Source organism: Pyxicephalus adspersus, chromosome 9 (genome assembly GCF_032062135.1).
Source record: "Pyxicephalus adspersus chromosome 9, UCB_Pads_2.0, whole genome shotgun sequence".
NCBI lineage: Eukaryota > Metazoa > Chordata > Amphibia > Anura > Pyxicephalidae > Pyxicephalus > Pyxicephalus adspersus.
In genome coordinates, this window is record NC_092866.1 from 65677032 (window position 1) to 65700010 (window position 22979).

The window sequence follows — 22979 nt, forward strand, 5'->3', positions numbered from 1 at the left end:
GCGCTGTGTAATATGTCGGTGCTATAAAAATTCTGTTCATTTAATATTATTATTCATAATAATAATATTAATATAATAATAATCAAATCTTATGAGCCTGTCATGTAATATAATAGAACTACAACCCCCATCATGCTCTGCGCAGTATCCTGAGCTCTCATTGGATACATTGTTGCACTTTCTGATAATGGATATCACCCCTCCCCAGATACATTGTAGCAGATAGAGGGTCACATGACACACGGCAGGGCGGGGCCAGGGACAAGCAGGTGACATCCCGTTGTTGGACCAATAAGAAGCTGAGCCCGCCCTCTAATAGTCAGTTCCGGTCCTATAGGAAGGATGCAAGAGATGCTAGGAGCTCTGTGATTGGTCAGTCTGTTCTCCATACACCTGACAGGGATGCTGAGCTTGGTCGGTGCTGAGCTCTAGGACACCATGGCTCTGTCTACCATACAGAAGGTGGCCCTGTTCTCCGGCCTGGTGCTCTGCCCCCCCCCCCCCATAATTCCACATATTGACTATATCCACATGCTGACAACTTTCACTCCATTGGCTCTGGGTGATCACCTGACATTAATACATCAGCAGCTTTCACTCCATTGGCTCAGAGGGATCACATGACAAATAACAAGCTTTCACAATGTTGACCTGAAATGTTGTCACCAAATTTGACTTCTTGGAATTGAATAAATAAATCTTTGCTTGCTATAAATTTATATCCTGCGTTGCTTGTAATAATCCTGAGATTCCCATGGTTGGCATTTTCTGGGCATTTATTTTGTTACGGCACTGTTCGGATGATTTTGTCACTTTGTGTGATTTCCCTGCTTTATGCTCTGAGATATTTGGGGAGACTTTTTGCTGTTTTGGGATTTTGTATTGCATGTAAAATGATTTTCCGGCTCCTCTGACGCCTCCATGAAGACTTTATGGAAATAACAGACAAGAATTGCGTTCGGCCGATATTCTCGATATTTCATTAGAAATAAGAGAGATTTATAGAGTGCAGCTCCAATACGGGGGAGGGGTCACTGACAATAAAGAGAACCTGTCATGGGCTGCTATTGTGTGCCGGCATTTACAGGATCTTCATCCCAATCCAACAACAAGGAACAATCCTTACCGCTCGGCCCCAAAAATGGCGACGAGCTGCTTTGAGATTGGGACCCCGAGATTTCTGATCACAAACTTGATTTTTGCAGCCACAGAATTCACTGGGTTGGTAATTCACTATTCTAGGTGATTTCTGGGCCCCAGCGTGAGATTCTCCCATGGCAGTTATACGGTGAATCTCTTCCCGGTGTTATTTGTGATTTTCGCACTGATTGTATTCCTAGTATCCCGAGGAAGTCATTCACGCGAAACGCGTCAGCCTATCACATGATCAGATTATAAAAGATCTCTGCAAACCTGTCATTGTATGAATCGTGGACATTATAACATTTTGTTTTATGGACACTTGGAAGCTTTTTAACTTTGTGAAATAAAAATATTCCAATATTTCTAATAGTCAATAATATATTACCGTATTTTTCGGACTATAAGACGCACTTTTTCTTCCCCAAAACTGGGGGGGGAAAAGTGGGTGCGTCTTATACACCGAATACATGTTAAATATAATTTAAAAAAATCATACTCATCCGATACCGCGATCCCGCGTGCTTCTTCTCCTGGCTCTCCTCCCGGCTGCAGCGCGTGTCCCCTCCTCCTCTGAGCGAGGAGAAGCCGGCACACGTGCCCTCGCGATCCGGTAAGCAGGCTGGATCAGCCTGCTTATGGGATCGCTGGGGTATGCGTGTCGGCTTCTCCTCGCTCAGAGGAGGAGGGGACACGCGCTGCAGCCAGGAGGGGAGCGAGGAGAAGAAGAAGCCCACAACATCGCGGGATCGCGGTATCGGGTGAGTATGATTTTTTGGCACAGGGTGATCAGAAGGGGATACATTGTGTCAATGTATCCCCTTCTAATCACTCTGTGTCAATGTATCCCCTTCTGATCACTCTGTGTCAATGTATCCCCTTCTGATCACTCTGTGTCAATGTATCCCCTTCTGATCACTCTGTGTCAATGTATCCCCTTCTGATCACTCTGTGTCAATGTATCCCCTTCTGATCACTCTGTGTCAGAGTGATTAGAAGGGGATACATTGACACAGAGTGATTAGAAGGCGATACATTGACACAGAGTGATTTTTTAGTATTTTGTTCAGAATCTTTTTTTTCTAGGTTTTTCTCCTTTAAAATTGGGTGCGTCTTATAGGCCGGAGCGTCTTATAGTCCGAAAAATACGGTAAATTATCAATATCATGGTCATTGGCCTTAAAAGCCTTTCTGTTTAATATAGGTAGGATGAAGCTTTTATAACACATTATATCTGAAAATATCCTCATCTTAGTAACCAGATTTACAAGTTTTATGCCCCTACCTGACCACACCCTACCCCCAACATTCACCTAACCTGAAAAGCCATCATTTCATCTAATCTCTCTACATTTCTCATTAAAACAATGACTCGTTCTGCCATCTAGTGGCCAATTGTCAAACTGCACAGCTGTCATTATTATTACACCGTATTTATATAACACTGACATATTACGCAGCGCAGTACAAAGTCCATAGTCATGTGACTAGCTGTCCCTCAGAGGAGTTCACAATCTAATGTCCCCCCATAGTCATATGTCATTATAACAGTCCAAGGGCAATGTTAGGGGGGAAGCCAATTAACCTCATATGGTTTAACTGTATTTCATATCCTTGGACTTCAATCATACCAAAGGCATTCTTACTCATAATCTTTACATTAAATCTAATCTTTTAATAAACTGATTTTAAACAATTCAGCACCAACATACAATATAACACGTATTCACCACTAAAATGTTTGTGTGAACCCGGCTGACCTGTCCTAGGACACTACACCCAATCCCAGCCACCTCTATGGGCACCCATCTTGGCACCCCCCAACCTCCATAGGCACCCAGCTAGTTCTATTATCAGTTTGGGTGGCACTGAAGGTGCATCCCATCCCCCAGTCTGGCCCATCGCTATAAATGAATATATTTGTTCCCCGTATGATGGATTTTATATGCGAGGCACACAGCGGGATATCTTGTCTATGTTGTACTGTCGAGTTCCCTAAACCTTCAATGAATGCATTTCCCGGGATGATGAAGTGTTCACAGTGAAAGTCCAGCCGGCCTTGATGTAGATTGTCAGTACAGGAATGAATATTGATTGCTGGGGTCCCTTCCAACATCCGGCAACGTTCCCCAATCAAGCGGCACCGGCCTGGCCCTTCCACTGGCATTGCCCATCATAGGAATTGACGTTTAATTAAAGATTACAGCGGGTTCCGATGCATTGTTCCGCACTCTATTTCCTAAGCATAGCGCGCTGCAATCCATCATGGATGACAGGTCGGCGATAGGCTCGCCTTTTGTCAACCTCAAATACAATTCAATCCCGGAATGTTTGTAAAACGTCCAGCAAATGGTTCCCTTCGACCTCCAGGCCCTTCCACAACTTTCAGATGGAAGCAAACAAGTGTTCTGGCTTTGTCGGGTTTCAGAAGTTTTTTTTTGTAGTTGGAATTAGGTTGAGATTTTAAAGACGACTCAAGGACAAGTCAAAGGGGGATCTAACTTTTGGATTCAGGGTATTTTCCTGCCTGTTGGAAGTCTGTGCTGACCATGGAATTCTGGGTCCCTTTGGGGGTTTTATCCGGTGTAAATGATCTTTGGATTGGTCATTGTTTGTATTTGGATATTTCTGTAGATTATTAAAATGGCCAGAAAATTCATTTAGGTTCAATGGAGGATTCCATTCCTCACCGCATTGCAGTTAGTAGTCTTGTGCGCCCCCTTGTGGTTGCCACTGTGTGGGGTATCATCATCATTATGCTGTAATACATTTGCTCCTTAGGCTGGGTACACATGAGTGGATTTTTTTGCCAGTCCAATCATTAAAATTTCAAATGCACTTAAACACATTGAATTAATTTTTAAATGACGTTAATTTTTTTAATAAATCAGGCCTTTTTAATTATAGTCCCTGGTAATGCCATACAAGTCTTGGTTCAGGTACTGCCTGTTAAAAGATGACAAAGTTCCTTATTCCCAATTGTGTCTATGTGTTGTCACCGTGTTTTATTTTATTTTATGCCTGAATTTTACCTTAATTTGATTTTTATTATTGTGACATTGTAATGTCTTTTTGCTTTTCAGGGGGTCCTGGTCGGTTCCCTTCATCCGTTCCTCATGGCAAATCACCAGACGGCAGAAACCCCGGCACTTTTTTCCCAAGATCCCATCTGTCTGAAGCCGTGTCCAAGGCCAAGACCGGAGGAGGCGGAGGGGGCAGCAGCGGAAGGCAAAGCCTTGTGGGTCAAATTATTCCCATCTATGGATTCGGAATCCTGCTTTACATTCTGTATATTCTCTTCAAGGTAAAACAAATCTCATACATAGAGAGATGGAAAAGATAAAATCCATTTTTATACAAAAGTTTCCTGGATAGGAATTTAGAAATCACTGGTCTAATAAATGCAAAAACAAATAAAGGATCAAAGGAAATAAACTTTTCTATGTAAGTTTTTCCAGTTTTGTATGTTTTCTTAATATGTTTTATTTATTTATTTTGTGAGGAACAAACAGGTGATAATAATAAACAATATAAACATTTGTGAAAGAAACAGAAGGAAAAATGAAAGAAAAACAGAAAGCCAATTAGCTTGTAGGTGATATTCATTATTATTATGTTTCCCCTGAAGTTTCCCCTGAACTTGTCATGTGACCCAGCGCAGGGTAGGACTTTGCCCCTTAGATTTGCAGTGTTCGGGCATAGTACACCCAAGGAAGTGCGTACTCCATGCAACAAGCTGCCTGTACTTTTCCCTGATAGTAAAGTAAGATAAGAAGTAACAGAAGCAGATAATTTGGGAGTAAAGCTTCCTACACACGCAGGAATTGTAGTGCCTGATATGTTCGAGATTGTCCGAGATTGTCCTGGAGCAAAATCTGTACAGCTGTCCTCAGGGCTGATATCGGAGGAAAATCTGGCGTACGTACATTGCTTTTTGTCTGTTGTTCCAATGACCGTACTGGCGGATCCATGGACGAGGAACTATCATAATGAAAGTGAAGGGGAGAGAGCACAGCGGGGTGCTGCTCCATCGTTCTCCTCCCTTCCCTCATCATAGAGCATAATGGTGCTGTATGTACATTGCTCATTTATGCATCATGCAGTCTTTTGTCTTTGGAAAAGGTTGTGAAAGATTCCTTCCAACCACAAATATTGCACGTGTGTACCCAGGCCAATGGGGGGGACACAGCAGGACCTCTCCCCCCTGCCCTTCCCTCCCTTCTCTATATCACAGAACAGCACTCTGCGTGCAGCACTCACTATCACTAAAAATCATTTCCTGCGACAATCATTGCTGTGCATAGCTTTATTCTTTACAATCAGCTGATTATAGTAATATAAGATCATAAAACTAATCTTTGTTTTGTCTTTATCATTGTTCAATCGCACACAGGTGAGAAATAAAAGCATAAAATGTTCTATTATCAATGTGATTTCATCATTATATCGTATTATGTAACCAATGTTATCTAATCAATATTCCTATATATCTATGTGTGACATAATTCCCAGCTCTCCTCCAAAGGGAAAAACGCAAAGCTTGAACCAAAATCTGTTCCCATCGGCAATGGAAACCTCAAGAGAAAAATCAGTAAGTGTCCCCTTTAAATGTCTCCCCTATTGCTTGCTATGGGCACGTTGCTGGGGATAAGGACCCTTCTGATTGGGTGAAATACTTTTGTGGTTGTTATCCAATATAAACTTGCAAAGAATTACATTTTTCCCAAAGCTGACTTTTTCATATCAGATACAGATCTTGTTCAATGTCCTGTAAGAATAAGGACAGGTTGCTTCGTGAACAAGTGATCCCGCATGGCTCCTGGGGGGTGGCTCCTTGCCAGACGCTCAGTCACTTGCACTGCAGCGTTCTTATAGAACATGTAACAGCTGGTGGCAATTATCAGTCCTAGTGCCTCTCATTGCTGCCCCTATTCAATCTACGTGGGGCTGTCGTGGGGTTAAACTACATGTAACGTCCACCCAGAGCCAGAAGTTCCCTCCCATGAGGAACTGGAACCCTCCCCCGAGCACTAACCCCTGATCAAATGGTTCTGTTTATTAACAAAGCCACATCCATGGCAGAGATAAAACGTAAGCAGAATTTATTGCGTATTTCCTAATATTTTACTAAAGATAGAATCTGCTGAGTTTGTGTTTTTTTTTTTTTTTTTTTACTGTGATATGTAACAAAGATAAATAAAAGATTTCTAATTGTCCTAGTTATATGAAATTTTTGTTGTTCTATAATTATTATTATTTATAAACAGGATTTATATGGCGCCAACATATTACGCAGCGCTGTACATTAAATAGGGATGGAGATATTAGGAAACAAGTTCAATCTTATGAAACCAATGAAAGGATTCCCCTCTCTGCAGGGTCAGCGCGTTTACCGGTGATAATGGCGCTGTGATCTTTGAAGTTTTGTAGGGAAGCTGACGGCGCGTTCACATAGCAAGGAAATCCCGAATCCTGATAAATCTTCGGCTGTTTGCTCCATTGATTAATTTGCAGACGATGATTTTGTGACTGTTGTATCTCCGGGCAGATTGTTCCGTATTTATCATCCGGTCTTTTTCTTATTGTTGCAGCGGATTTCGAGCTCAGCCAACTGCAAGATAAACTTCGAGAGACGGAAGAAGCGATGGAAAAAATTATCTCTCGCCTCGGACCCAACTGCGAGCGGTACGACTGCGCTTAATGAAACCTATAAATCAATATCTTTCCGGTAATACATAAAATAAACAGCGCATTAGATTCTCATTTCCCACTCGCCGCAAGATGCGGATTCATATTAACCGCGGGGAATTTAATATTTGGGATTATTAAAAAATAACTGAGTTTGTAATATAGGTCACAGAAGCTGGGGAGAAATAGCTGGATCCCTACATGATGAGGCAAACTCCACAATATTACAAAAACTCTAATCTGTGCAGGTGGTCAACATCCTCTGCAAACATTTCATATTGAGGATCATTTCCTGATCATTGTGTAGATAAAAAAAGCCATTGTAGATTCTTACCTGCTTTGCTCTGCAGATATAAGATACGTTGTTTAAATTCCTTATCTGCTTTTGTTCTTTAGATACTGAGATATAATATTGTAGATACCCTAAGGGCTCTATTTTCTACATTTTCCCCTTTCAATTCACTTCCCTTTCAATTAATTTCTTTCCTATTCATTTCCTATGGTGACAGATGTGCACTTTTGTTGATTGACCACTAGGTGGCAGAACGAGTCATTGTTTTAATAGGAGACTATACGACCATAAAATTCACCATCAGCGAAATTCAGGGGAATTGACTTGGTGAATAATTTATAAATAGAGCCCCAAGTCAATGTTTATGTTTTAAAGTGTATGTAAATCGATTAAAGTAAGTCTGACGTCATGTCATACAGTTTTCACAATATCTATGTAAATCATGTTTTTTTTCTCACTTTGTGAATTTTTTTATCAGAAGATCCTGCCAGTAACATCAGTTCTTGCAGACTGACAACACTAAGTCACCACTTCCTATTGTGTGCAATGAGCTCTCTCCAAGCTGGCTGATCTCATAGGACATGATAGGCCATCCGCAAAGGAGCACATGGAAGGGTGACAACGCTGCTGCTAAATGAAAGGCAATGACTTAGTGTTGTCACCTTAAAGCAGGAAATGTTGATTCTGACTGGATCTCCACTTTGTAACAAATTGACAAAGAGTTGATTTGCTTACAAATTTGTATAACTGATGCAAAAATACTATGAAATTATCTCGGGGTTTACATGCACATTAGCTTGGAAAGAGTTTTCACACAGGCAGAGCTACTCTTTATTTCTTGTGTCCCTCATTTACAGAGATACAAATGTCAGCACCGACGAGGAGAAACAACTTCTGAACACTGAGCCAGTCCCATCAGTCTCTGTACAGAGGAGCTGACACTCTAGTGTGTGACTGTGGGGGGACATTAATGTTATACGTTGAACTAAAATTGCTGATTTCACTTTCCTGAAATTCTTTGTTATTCCGTGTGAAGCTGATTGGAGGAGATTTGTCAGAGATAATGATAGGAGTGATTAGCCGGCGCTCGGTATGCAGGGGACACAATCGGGCCGTTGTGATAATACACAGAGGACAATTCGTACAATACGCTACGTACATCACAATGTATAACATCAGCTAAGGAGCGGCTACAGGGAAAGATTCGGGATAGGTGAATGGAGCCCCTTTACCCTCAGAGGTCATTAATACCCCCGCTGTACCCTAAAAATCAGAATGATCCCTATCAGGTTGCTGCTTCTGTGGGTTATTGGCTGTTTATAAGATATTCTGCTCCATGACCAAATGGAGTGCACAGGGCAGGCTGACAACGCTGCTGCTAATTGCAAAGGATTGACGTTGTCATCCAGCAGCAGGAAGTTCTGTTTCTGTCAGGATCTCCAGGGCAGAAAGTTTGCAACAAATTGGTTTCCTTAAGAAACTGCTAATAATCTGTGTAGAGTGGGACAGACACCAAATGTTCTGAAAAACAGACTGAGCCCATTCACCACCCCAACCTGAGGCTGCATAGAACTGTGCGCTGGAAATAGGGCAACTATTGCACAGGCTGCATAATACCCTAAAGAAGTGATTCCCAGCCAGGGCTCCTCCAGGGGGCGCTAGAGATTCCTTGAGTAATGAGCAGTTTGCGCCTCTCAGGCCAGTATAAAGGACACCAATAATGGGCTATCTGTAAGGGTGACATTCTTCCCAATGGCCAGCAATGTAAGAGGAATTCTTCCCACTGCCCCTACACTAATATACTGTGATCTCTGGATATAGGAATCATAGGAGGGGCCCTGAGGACCTGGAAGTTATTTCAGAGTTCCCCCATGTTATAAAAGTTGAGAAACCATTCCCTAAAGTGTGCAAGCACCACATCTGGCAGAGCATCACATGACAATGCACATTCATGCTGACCATGTGAGCTGGGGTGCCATAAACAATGAATGGCTCCATATTACACATTCCCATAGTGTGAATGTGATGGGGGCCCTCTGGGTTTACATTCACTTTTATTTCCCCTCCCCCGGTATTCCGAATTTATTTCACAGACCTATTCAGATTTCAGTCTTCTCTATTTTACCAACGCGTTTCTGTTCCTTCCATATTCAGGGTATCCGGCGGAGACTTATCCCATCTATGACCCCTCCGAGCCCCAACGAAAACCCGACACCATCCTGATAGACCCCTCCATCCTGACGCAGCCCTCCGCAGAGGAGATTGCAGAGCAGATGGGATTTGGAGAAGATGAGAATCATTTCTATGCGGAGAAAGAACCGGAGGTCAGGGATATCGGCCAGGTAGAATGCGAAATGCGTGACTCCCCCATCTGCAATGCAATGCAGGACCATGCGGAGGATTGGAGTGATGAGGAAGACGACCCAGAGGTTATCGCAGAAAATGCCGGATTCGGTGCAGAAAGTGACAGTGAAGGGGATCTGATTGGAGAAGATTTCATCGCAGATTCCACCACGGACGGCCAATCACCAGCTGTGCACAATATTTACATTCACGATGATACGGGGAATCTGCGGAAACGGGGCAAGAAGGGATCAGAGTAATGTGCCCCCATTACAGAAATGTACCCACTTCCACCATCAATATGCCACGGCACAAACTCTGCTCAACCAGCGGAATTATGGCGATCACCGCGTGGCGAACAATCCAAAAGGGACAAATAGAACTATGACCGGAAAAATATAAAACCGCCACTGAGCTCACCTCTGTGTCCCTATGACAAGCCTGATATTTGTGAGTCTGCCAGTGTAATCACTCACAAAATGTGTTTGTACTGAGTGACTGCACACCAGATAAAAGATGAAATCAGGCTTGCAGTGGCTGATCTGTAATCTGATGAGCATGGAGAGGAGATATTTAAATGGACAGCAAGAGAGCTCGGGGTTGGTTGGTGAGTCCAATGGGCGGCTCATCCGTCTGTTCCAGCACCAGATACGGCTCGCTTTGTGATTGGATTCACAGACAGAACTGTATGCTGAATGGTATTCCAAATTCTTCCACTAGGAGGCGACATCTCTATTATTCCCTCCTGAAGATTTATATTGTATATTATATTATTTATTATAGATATGAAGTCCTTGTTAGTTACATTGTATGTGCATGAGCTGCAGACAAGGGGAAGAGTCCCTGATAAACACTTCTTTTCCTACAATGCTTTCCTGTCTACACGGATTCCCATGATGCAATGGTACCTTTCTGTGCACCTATTCCACACCATGATATATTATGGGGGGGCACAAACACCCCATTTTGCATAATATTCGCTCACCTATTGCAAGAAATGAAGGGGTTGGGGGGTCATTTGGTTTATTTTTGCACTTTAGCAGCCCTTCAATCTTCCTTCTCACAGCCAGGTCCTCCAGGTTATGTAAATGGCGTCTTTATTACCCTCAGAGTCACCGGATGTGCATTATTGTGGCCCCTCCACTCTGTAGCATGTATGGGAGGTCAAAGCTATTTGTATATTCTGTTGTAAGGTATTAAATGGTCTGAAATCCTAAAAATAAAATACACAACTGGTCAGCGTCTGTGTTTTATGTATGGAATGATATTTTATAGCCTAACTCTTGACTGCCCCCATTTAGACCCCCTCGCCCTATGAAGCACCCTTACAAAAAAATCCTACCTGATGTCTTGGCCTGCGTGTGGTTATGTCTCAGCTCCCATTTTACTACTATGGTGGTCAGATCCCAAATGCATCAGAGGGTGGCGCTATGTCATGACTTCTTTGTGCCCAGATATGGAGCGGACTCCCTGGGCTCATAGGAAGTAGTTTGATAAATGAACACTAGTTTATATACTAATATATAAATATATATATACTAGATTATCTCTTAGATTTTATTTCACAATTTTTGCTTCCTGTAAATCATTATCAGATAAAATACATAAAACAATTAATTTGGGTTATGTTGGTTCATTCAGACAAACTTCACTTCCGCTGTCCACATGGCACATTAGGGGCTAATCAATAGCTAAAGCAAAGACAAGATTGGTTTTCCTTTTCTTACCGCTAGAAGTCGGGTTAATGCTGAGAATCAGGAAAATAATAAATATGAGGTCTGTGTATGAAATAATGAGACGGATATAATAACTTTTACTTATTTCTATGACAATTCTAATGCTTGTCCCCTTCAATATTCTCTCCAATCACAATGAAGCACCGATGCCCTCCTGTCTCCCCCTGGTGGAAGGTGAGGAGCCGATCAGTTTCTGATGTTTTCCCATTGACACAAAGCGTTCCTTTATTCACCGATTTCAATTTAGGGAAAAGTGCCAAGGACCCAAATCTGGTGAATATGGAGGATGTTCCAGCGTAGTAATGTGTTTGTCGGTCACAGAAAGTGCTGAGTGAGAAGGAGCATTGTCCTGATGAAGAATGAAACCATTTCCCACATTTCTGCCGTCTTTTCCTTTCTCTCAGCTTTGTCTTCCTTATAATAATGTTGGGTCACTGTTGTGCCTTCTGGAACCCATTCTGCCAAAATGACGCCTTCATGTCACAAAACACGATGACATGGCTGGGAATTTGGACTTTTTTGATTCTTGGTGGAAGATCCGGGTTTCGGCACCAAGTGATGACTTTATGGAAAAGGTTCGGCTCCACCTCAAGTTCCTGCAGAATGTCAGCGCAAATTTCCTTGTGGTTTTCTTTTTGCTCCGGTGTGAAATTTTACTAAAAATATCAAATTGATAACTTTTATACTTCTCCTGATTTCAGCACATGAGGGGAAACACAACGGCAATAATCGGTGACTGACAACAAACACAGAGAGTGCCGGGGTTTGTCCTGCGTGTTTGGAGAAGTTTACACATTCATGGCGAGAGATCAGAATCATCTCACTGCTTTGTGATAGAAACACATCTCGTTATTTCACAGACAGACCTCGTATGGTTCAGGCAGCTGGGGCAGAGCAATGCGGGCAGCAAGGGGCAATAAGACATCAGGTGGTGCCCCGGGGTGACCCTTCATACCCCGCACACTGTCCAGTATTTCAGTAATTGAATATAATTGGCTGGTATGAAATAATAATCGCAGAAATTCTTCCTATTAATTATTATTAAGTTACATTTACATCCTAAAAGCAAAGACAATCTCTGTGATTTCCGTATCCGCCAATCTTCTGGGGAATTTCTTCTCCTTATGTATAGAAATAAAACTTTGACCTGTGGGGGGTTTAATGGATGCCAGCTGTAGGGCCACAGCAGTATTATAATGGCGCTCTGATGCAATGTATGGCTGGTAATCTGCACTCTATAGGAATGAATGTTACCCCTCCTGGGGGGCTGCACACAGGGAGAATACAATCTGCCCCCAGATGTCCGGCGTGACGATAATTCACTTTCCAGCCCAGGCTTTTGAATTCTTTTGCGCTTAATGGAAACATTTTGTATCCGCTGGAAGAAGGATTTTAGCTGAAGAAATCGCCGTTCCCATAGAAAATCATTTTTAATGTTTAGTGTTCAGTAAATGAGGATTTTCAGGTTCTGCAGCCTCAACGAGGGGAAAATAATAATTATTACTATAAAGCAATCTGAGAAATGGTGGATGATGCAAGAAGAGTGCAAGGCCCATTCACACCTGTTTACTGCTGTGTATTGCGATAACACAATGCGTTACTGCAGCATGCATTACTACATGTTACAGGGTGCTGCACTGCCATTCATTCTCAATGCATCAAACTGCAATACTCACCAATCCGCATCCCATAGGGCGCCACCATCTTCATTCTCCTTTCGTTGCTAAAGATGATCTTTGGCCATCCTGATTGGCCGTGCCGGGATGACATAACTCCCAGCATGCGCATGGAAGGCTGGTATTGCCCAATTTCCCTGGGCATGCACGGCTGGGAGCCGATGGGGGAGGTGAGAGGAGATTCAGCTTAACACGTGGTAATGCATTGCTGTGACTTTTTTGTCTAATTTGTTGTCCGTTTTGGTGATTTAGCGGGACATTCAATCTAATTGGCTGCTTTGCTGAAATGCAACTCGCCAGCACAGAGGTGTAAATGGGCCCTCAAAACAGAATTCTAATCAGAGAAAAGTTTTTCTAACAAAATGTTCATACCCGCAGGAAACCAAAGCTGCAGAGTGATGTTATTAGCAGCTGGTATAAGAAGGTATAAAAAGGAGAAATATCATTTTAAAAGTTATAATAAAATGATCCTGCCATGTTCAGTCACTTCCTGCTGCAGAGTGACAACATTCTTGTACACATTACACAAGCATGGCACACTGTTGTCACCATCAGGAAACGCACACAAAGAAATGCAATGCAGCCATCTCTGGAGTGCATGTAGATATGACGGGTGACTAAAATCTCTCCCACAAGACACCGCTCTGTGCTGCCATCATCCAATGCCCCTTGGTGGAAACATCAGGCATCTGTACTGAGACAAATATCATTATTATTGATAAACAGTATATATATAGTGCCAACATATGCTGCAGTGCTGTACATTTAATAGGGGCATTAAGCAGACATGGCCCACTGGTATGAATATCTGGAGTCAATAGTGTGAATGGGCCCCTGAATATCTGTATCAGCACACAACATGCAGGTACTTCCTGGTCTATGTCCTTTTATTATTATTATTATTATTATTGATAAGCAGGATTTATATAGCGCCAACATATTATGCAGCGCTGTACAATAAATAAGGGTTGCAAATGACAGAGAGATACAGACAGTGAAACAGGAGGACCCTGCCCCGAAGAGCTTACAATCTAAGAATGGCAGTCATTGATTCATTAACAGGGAATGTTTCAGTGAATGTCAGATTCACAGCTTTATCAATAGAAATCCCAGAGAATCGTTAGGTAGTTGTCATATAATTGAAAGACGTCGGTTTCATCTCCTGAAATTCTAAAGTAAGAGAAAAATCTGAAATAAAAAAGACAAAAAGCCTGAAAGACAGAACAGAAAACCGAGAGGTGTGCAAATAACAACTAATTGCTGATATTCCCCAGAGGCCGCAATATTATCCGCATTCTGCATCCCTGGCCGCCCACATTCACCTGACTGCCCACATTCACCTGCAGACAATTAGGACTCACAGACAGCAGAAATCTGAGCCACCTCTCCCTCCTGGGGGAATTCGCTTTCTCTTTCATTTTTCCTGTAACAATGGCGTTGGCTGATACGAGCGACGATCTGAACTGCTCCGTCTGTCTAAACATTTACACCGATCCGGTGAATCTGAGATGTGGGCACAGCTACTGCCGCGAATGCATCGAAAAAGCTTTGGATGAACAGACGGGGTCGGGGGTGTACAAATGTCCTCGGTGCAGGAAAGAATTCCAGGATCGCCCAGCTCTGCACCCCAATCTGGATCTTCGGAATATCGCCGACAGAGTGCGGTCCCAAGCGGCTCAGAAGGAATGCGGAATCTTCTGCACCTATTGCATTCACTCCCTGGTTCCTGCAGTGAAGTCTTGTCTCCTTTGTGAAGCCGCGTTGTGTGATAATCACCTGAGCGTCCATATCAAGTCACCGGAACACGTGTTAACCGAACCCACCAGGTCCCTGAGGAACCGGAAATGCTCCGTCCATAACAAAATCCTGGAGTTTTACTGCACCGAGGACTGTTCCTGCGTCTGCGTGAACTGCAGGTTGGATGGGGATCACATAGGTCACCGAGTGCAGACATTGGCGGAAGCCTCAGAACAAAAATTGGACAAATTGAGACAAGTTCAGGAGCGACTGAGCTCACAGCGGGTGGAGACGGAGAAAAGGGTCCACAAACTGCAAGAACATGGAAGCAAAGTGCGGGAAATGGCGGCCAGTTTATTGGTCCGGGTCACCGCTCTGTTCAGGGATATTAAAAGACAATTGCAAGATCTGGAGAGAAGAGTTCTGGGCGAGATCTCCCGGCAGGAGGAGAAGATCTCACATTCCGTCTCCCATCTGATTGAAAAGCTGGACATCAGGAAGAACGAATTGTTTGCTAAGATTCTCTACATCGAGGAGATGTGCAACATGGAGGACCCGGTGACCGTCCTGCACGAAAAGGAATCCGCTGACTTTGGTATTCCCAGGGAGGAAGAAGCCAATGAAAGGCAGACGGAGGATGTTGGCTATTTGGATGAAGATCTCATCTCCCTGACCATTCGGAAAGGATTATCCAACGCAATATCTGCCACGGGAACATTGCGCGCTGGAGCATGCGATACCCCAACGGGATCAGAGACCACCATCAACCTGAAGGACCTCGGCCGAATGACCCCGGCCAATTCCCAGGCCGCTTCAGACCTCTTATTGGATGAGACCACAGCTGGGAATCAGATGAATATTTCCGAGGATCTGAAGGCCATATCCTGGACTATGAGACCGCTGAACCGGCCAATGACCTCGCAGAGATTTCAGTATAACCAAGTGTTAAGTGTCAGAGGGTTTTCATTGGGACGATATTACTGGGATGTGGAGAGTAGTAGTACCGGAGATTGGAGGATAGGGGTGGCATATGCCAGCATGCTCAGGAGAGGAGAGCACTCCTTCATTGGGTACAATAAGGAATCATGGTGCCTGCGCAGATGTAACAACACGTATTCCGTATGGCATGACAACAAAAGCCTCACTTTACCCCCCAAACCCTCCAGCAACAAGTTACGGGTACACCTGGAGTATGAGGATGGCCAGCTGGCATTTTATGAGCTGAGTGAACGGATCAGACACCTCTACACCTTCACATCCAAATTCAACGAGCCGCTCCATGCCGCCTTTTACGTGTCGGAAGATTTGGATAGGAAAGGCTGCCGGCTGAAAATTGTAACGTAAAGAGAAGCTGCAGCTATCCTGATACAAATTCTCATTTTGTTTTAGATTTAACAAGGTAAAGATTGTGCATGCAATGCAATGCTGCGTCTATATTCTGCATTATGCCCTCATGCCAGGTCTGCTCAGTGTTAGAGGGAGTGATGGAGGGCAGCATGGTGGCTCAGTGGTTAGCACTCCGGCCTTTGCAGCGCTGGGTCCCAGGTTTGACTCTTGGCCAGGGTATCTGCATGGAGTTTGCAGGTTCTCCCCGTGTTTGTGTGGGTTTCCTCCCAAATTCCACAAACATGCAGTTAGGTTCATTGGCTCCCTTAGTATTGTCCTTAGACTGTGATAATGACATATGACTATGGGGGGGGGCATTAGATTGTGAGCTCCCTAGAGGGACAGCTAGTCACATGACTATGGACTTTGTACAGCGCTGCGTAATATGTTGGTGCTATATAAATACTGGGTAATAATAGGGTGACAACGGATGAAGGAAGTGATGTCATTATTGATATTCCTTAACAGGAAGTTCTCTGCAGAAATGATTTTAATCCTTTGCATATATTATAATGATCCCTATCCCTCCCCGTTCCTCCTTCTCTGCTCTTTTATCAGACGCTAGTTTTAATGAGGTATGCTGACAATCCAATGAGAAAGAGGAACACGGGACGGATCTGCAGGTATCTGTGCTCCAATGACAAATTAAGACCAATATAATGCAAAACGAGTTCTAATAGCAATCAGGTTAATTAACTTTTAGTGAATACTAACAGCGTATGGAGGTAAAGTTGTGGTCAAAATATCTGTTGGGCCAAATGTGCTTGCACACTGCACTGCAGCTATTTCTTCTCATCTCTGAATTCAGCCAGTGATAGGTTGATTCAGATGTGGTCATGTGACACCAAATTTAGGAGGAACAATTGATTTCTGATTACATTCCCATCATCCTTGCATTACAGTAAAAAATGTGTCAATATAAGAAGTGGAAGTTGTAGTCACAGGAGGTAAGTGCTGAGCAATTAATTTGATAACAGAAAACTATAGAGCCGGATTTTGGCTGTATGGACAGGGACACATCTACCCCAAACACATCTACACAATGGGCAATATTTATAAATGATTCTATTTCCTATTTGCTCAAAAAAATGTGTTCCTTTATTATTGTGACAGTTGGGTACTTTAATGATTGGCCACTAGGTGGCAGAACGAGTCATTGTTTTAATAGGAGAGCTGTAGAAAAATACAACCAGCGAATTTCAGAGGAATTGACAGGGGGAATAATTTATAAATAAAGCCCAAAGTGTTCGGTTCAAGAATCAATATCTATCATTTAATATAAGGATTTGATTTGTTTGATTCTGGGTTTGGTAGTATGGAAAGCCTCACCCCTGCAGTGCTGAACCCTGTAATTAGATTAAAACACAGATTTCCTAAAATATCCAAACATGAAATATTTCACTCTGTAATTTCAGAGAGTTTTGCTGTAACTTTATCTCAGCAACATCACACAGAAACAAACCGGGATTTATTCTATGTATTGCTAACACACAACACTCTACAGATGATTTACTTATCTTCTATATTATATATTTATATTATTCTATACATTATATATATTCCTCATGGAGAGTTAATGTGTCAGCAACAAATAAAGCAAAGTGTCCTTGGGCGGCTCTATTTGTATTCTGAGCATGGCTGACACAAGTAAAAATACCTTTCTCCCCATTTTATTCTTCTAATTCTCCTTTTCTCTGTATGGAAGATTTGATGAACGGTGCGGGAAGGATTCCTTAGGATTAACCATTGGAGATCCCACAGCACAAAGTCACAACACAAGTATCAGTAACACAGAAATTATTGTCCTGTTGTCACATTTAGAATCACAAAGCAAACTCTGGGAATATTTCCATTGTAGAGAATTGATTCGGACATTTTCAGGAAGGAATTTCTTTAGTTTCTCTGAGAAGTAAGATTGGAATGAGAATGGAATGGTTTGTGCTTGGAAGCCGATAACTATCCAGCTGTATCTATTCCTCATCCTCATGAATTATGGAACCGGCACAGCTAAAGTGTCACCTCCAGGGCTCAGCATTCCCATTCTGGCATTATTCATTGGCATTATTTGCAGGGAATACAAAGACTCCAATGTAATGCATTGATTGCAGGTCAGAAGTTTCCTTCTTGGAGATAGAACACATTAGATATGAACCTTGGCCATCATATAGATGGAACAATTGTGTTTTCTGTACAGCTTTATCTTTTATTGCTGAATGCTTCATTCCAATATGAGGGGTGATAGAGACAATGCCGTACTGCGGTATTCATCATAGGACCCCATTCACATGAGATGGGGTCAGATCAGTCAACACCAATGAATTTATGAGCATGTTCTATTATGTGAATGTGTGTTTTCCTGTATTCTGGAAACAAAAAAGGTGCAAACCTCAGAGATCCAACATGGACAATTATAATTAATAAACAGTATTTGTATAGCGCCAACATATTATGCAGTGCTGTACAGTAAATAGAGGTTGTAAATGACAGACTAATACAGACAGTGACACCGGAGGAGGGGAGGACCCTGACCAGAAGAGCTCACACTCTAGGAGGGTGGAGCAGAATTTTTGTATGAGTAGTCAGCTACAGGTGGCGGGGGTCAGCACATATTGTAATGTCGCCCAGACCCTCAATCAGATAAAAGGAGACCGTTTTGTCTTATGTTTAAGTCCATGTTAGTGTCTGAGGATGATGTATATATATTTATGTGTGTGATGTATGATGAGCAATACTCATTACTCAGATACTCAATGGTATTCAGATGATTCTCAGTTACTATTTAAAGAGAACCTGTCTCTAACACAACACAGCTGCAGGTATAAAGTGCAGGCACGTACCTGAAGCAGCCAGCCAAACCTTTCTACTGGACCCTAAATTATAAAATAAATTATATTTTTACATTGTTATTTTATTTTGCACTGAATATCTGGCATATGATTTTTTTCAGGAATATTAAACTCTTTGTTTTGTTAATAATGTAAATACTAAACCAACGTGTAATAAATCCATCTAAACAAAGAAGAAGTCTTACCATCACTATGTTATACTTTGGAATTTTATTTTTTGTGATTTATTGTTTGATAATTATTATTTTACCTGAAATGCAGAATTTCCTGCTGAGACTTGTATTACTCCAAAATGTCCACTAGGTGGGGCTGTCGTACATCTCTGTTTTGCTGGTAGAAGAATCCAAGTTTTAGGAATTTGTCATTTGGAAAAGCAGAAATGGATCTGCAGCCAATCTCACCGATAAGATCTGAAACGATTCATTGCATGTTCACTCCACGTGTCCATAATAATATTTCAATGTGCCCGGTGTAATCGGTCTTTGCTGCCAATCATCCTGACAATTCCTGGAGTGACAGTGTTCAGATTGGCGGTGAGGCTGCGGTGAGGTTACTGCTTACTCATGGCAATAAGTTGCTGCATTGGGGGGATGCTACATGTAATATCTACCTATGGCAGCCCAATGGAGAATAAATGCAAATGTTGGCACCATGGTGGTGCCAGGGACTGACAAGGTGCAGCCACCAGGAGATTCCCCGCTGTAGATCAGAACCTTCCCCAAAATTCACACACTGCGCACCATAGATTAACATATTTTGCTAAATACATTTTAGGTGAATCTTATGTGAACGTTTTATGAATTTGGCCTAAAAACATTAATCTTAGATTCACATAACCCACAGAATCATGTGACCATTATATGATCATTATATATTAATATTCGATCCTTGACTCTCATCAGCCAATGGAAAAGCTTCCCAAATTTCAGGCGTGGCACCAACCTGCCATGAATGTCCTTGTTCAGGCACTTCCTGTTGCAGGGTGACAATGCTCTGTCCCTATTTCTAATTCTACTCGTGTGTTGTCACTCGGTCACATGACCCCTGATGAAGGCTCGGCCGTGGCAACGCGCATGGTACAGACTGGAGTGCATGTAGACAGGAAGTAGCCAAGAGGCTGCAGGAAATTCACAAAGGATGAAAAAGAAGGTGAATACATGGCCACTTATTAAACCTCAGAGGTCCATTTTTAAGTTTACTTCCACATCAGTAAAGGTGTGAATCAGGGTGAAAGTTGTGTGAATTCTGGGTGAAAGCAATGATAAATACCCCCTTATCCAGTGTGCCTCTACTTTACTTATTTTCCTGATTTAGGGTGTAAATAAACCAATCACAGACAATCGAGAACAGATATCGTTTTTTTAATATATAATACACTTTCAAAATATTCATCCGCCCTCCTCGTACAGATACCAAAAAAAAAAAAAAGTAACAAAAAAGTCACCGAGGCTTCCCGGCCATGAAAGGGTTAAAAAGATGCTAAAAATAAAGTCGGGAGCTTTGATCGTCACAATGTCGCCGGGAAGCCGGTTAGTTTCACACCGAAAAACGGAAAAAAACTGCGAAGAAAACGTTTCCCGCTGAGCGAAGTCGCATTTTGTGCTTCCTGGAATCAGACGTCGTGTTAACAGCAAAGTGCGCACAGTTATACACCGCTAGTACAAGTTAGCGCTACAAATCGGCTCCGCGTGGGCGGGGCTTACAGAGAACCGCAACGGATTGGTTAGTTTCTAGTAAAATAGAACAAAGGCAACTTTATTATTGTACAATTCAGAGCACGCGATTGGCCGCCAATAGAAACGCACGCTTTGTGTGAAAGAACTTCTAATAACATTCACAGGTTTGGGCAGATCAGGGGAATGGGTGTAGTGGGAGGAGACATGCTGTGAAGCTCCACCCACTCACTGTTCAGAAAATGCTTTCATAGGTTTGTACCTCCCAGGCCAGACTCCGCCCCTTCCTTGTGCGCAGCCTTCGCATTCCCTGCGGCCGTTCCATGTTTATTTCTCAACAAAAAGCTGAAATGCAACAATCAGACACAAAAGTTCTGCATTGGTCGTTTTTTGGTGATTTTTTGGGGTTCAGGAGACTTAAATAAATAAATGCGACATTCACGTGAATTTCATTTCCCAATATTCCCTAATCTGGGAATTCCTCCCTCGCATTACAAATCCTCATCCAATCAAAGTGTAGCAATTACCTGCACCAAGGTGTGCGGCCCTATTCCTGGCAACCCTCCCACACCAAATAAGTGAAAGTGGCCCTCTCATTCACTCCTGCCCCCAGGGTTACATTCACACATGCAGTCAGGGATACGGAATGCAACCGGCTGCACTGACACCATAAAGCGGAGCCGGAAATACGGAAGATGTGGCGGGATCATTTATTTCCAGGCTTTATTTGTACCTGGTGATCCCGCCAATAACACATTTGTGTGACAACACTCTGTATTCTGTATCCGGAGGGCCCCATGGTTGTCATACCGGCTGCACTTCAAACACGATTTCCTCTAAATTTGTTCTTTACAAACAAACTTTACATTTTCTGCAGGAAGTGGCGTATTTCTGGCAGGATCAGCGGTGTTTTCTGTACTTGCTGAAAATGTTTTTAAAAAATGAAAACTAATGCAGCCACCAGGACAGGTCAATACGTAATATTCCTTTTTTTGAACAATGAATGAACAATCGTCAGACCGGGACAATGAGAGCCAAATCTGAGTCACATGACTGCAATGTCCCCCATTCATTGTGAATAGAGCTGAGGGTCACGTTTTGTCAGCATTGCACCATGAGAGGTGGGGGCAGGGCAGGGGGGGGTTGGGTAAGCACTTTCCCATCAGGAACACCTGGACACCTGCAGGATTCCTTTATATTCCCTCAGGATTTTATCCCACAAAGCCGGCTGCTCGTTCATCAATCATATGGGAGCAGATTGGGGTCCTCACGGTCTTTTCTATTCACCTTTGATGAATGTGAACATTCACACATGATAGGATATTGATAAATATCTGGACATGGCTGCTTTGCTTAGTAAGCTGATGGCATTCATTTATTTTCACATTAGTTGTATGTTTCACCCACAGCACACCGTGCACATTCACCAGAACACAATCACATGCAGCCATTCTATTATTCATCCATGTGCCAGGTACACCGCAATATAAATGCGCTGCAGTGATCGCTCACTTTTCATTGCCAGTTTTTCACTCACAATAACCACTTTGGATTTTGGCAGGAATATTAGATTGTAAGCTCTTTGGGCGAGCAGGGATTGGTGCGGATGTGTCTGTGTGCTCTGTGCTGTGGGATTTGTCTGCACTAAATACATGATAGTAAATGCTTTAATTTTATGCTTAACCAGGGGAACCAATCAGAGAACAGATCAGCATCCAGGACTTGTTATATGTCAGCTCCCAATAATTCTTATATGTGGGTGGCCACAAGGGGGCGTAGCTGGGACTTTCTCACCTCTGCAGGTGGTTCTGGATTGCAGACTATAAGTGATTTCTGATTGGAGAATAGACCCCCGGAGCAGGTTGGGGTCTCCCTGTCTGAATCTTAGGGCGTCATTTTTACTATTAAATGCATCTCTAAATCAGAAATCTTTTACCCCTTTAAAATAAACTTTATCAGTGAGAAGCACAGGGGCGACCAATGGTAATCTAACACCTTGCGTGGCCACTTACCTGACCAATTGGGTTCAGTGAAGTCTAAATCACCGACCTGAAACAAGAATACAGAACTGAAACGTCAGACGTTCTTATCAGCATTCTTGTTCCAGGTGAATGAAGCAAGAAGCTAAACATGGCAGCCAGGAAACCGGCATTTTGCAGAATGAGAAGAAGCAATTGTAGCCCCCAATGTCTCTCCCAGGAAATAAATCCTTTAAGGTAAATGATACGGCTAACAGTCTGCGGACCCCCAGACCATCACACCTAAAGGAGCCAAACCCATGACCATCAATTTGGAGCTGCCCCCCCCATGAACATTAATATAGAGATCGCCTCCTATGGCCATTAATATGGAGTTGCCCTCCATGACATCCTGTACTCTTCTGGGAAGACTTTCCACAAGATTTTGGAGGGGGTCTGTGGGGATTGGTGAGGTCAGGTGCTGATGGTGGGGATTTGCCCCCT

General features: G+C 42.8%; 2 protein-coding genes across 2 annotated transcripts; both read left to right on the plus strand.

The window, feature by feature from the left end:
• Window positions 1-364: 364 nt before the first annotated feature.
• On the plus strand, window positions 365-10705 carry RIC3 (RIC3 acetylcholine receptor chaperone). The gene is made up of 6 exons (XM_072421579.1): window positions 365-562; window positions 4224-4444; window positions 5653-5731; window positions 6732-6825; window positions 7978-8038; window positions 9136-10705. The coding sequence occupies exons 1-6, from the start codon at window positions 439-441 to the stop codon at window positions 9721-9723; spliced, it is 1167 nt and encodes a 388-aa protein (XP_072277680.1). The 5' UTR covers window positions 365-438; the 3' UTR covers window positions 9724-10705.
• A 3601-nt stretch (window positions 10706-14306) lies between these two features.
• Window positions 14307-15956, plus strand: LOC140338687 (E3 ubiquitin/ISG15 ligase TRIM25-like). The gene has a single exon (XM_072422980.1). The coding sequence runs from the start codon at window positions 14307-14309 to the stop codon at window positions 15954-15956; it is 1650 nt and encodes a 549-aa protein (XP_072279081.1).
• The last annotated feature ends 7023 nt before the right edge of the window (window positions 15957-22979 follow it).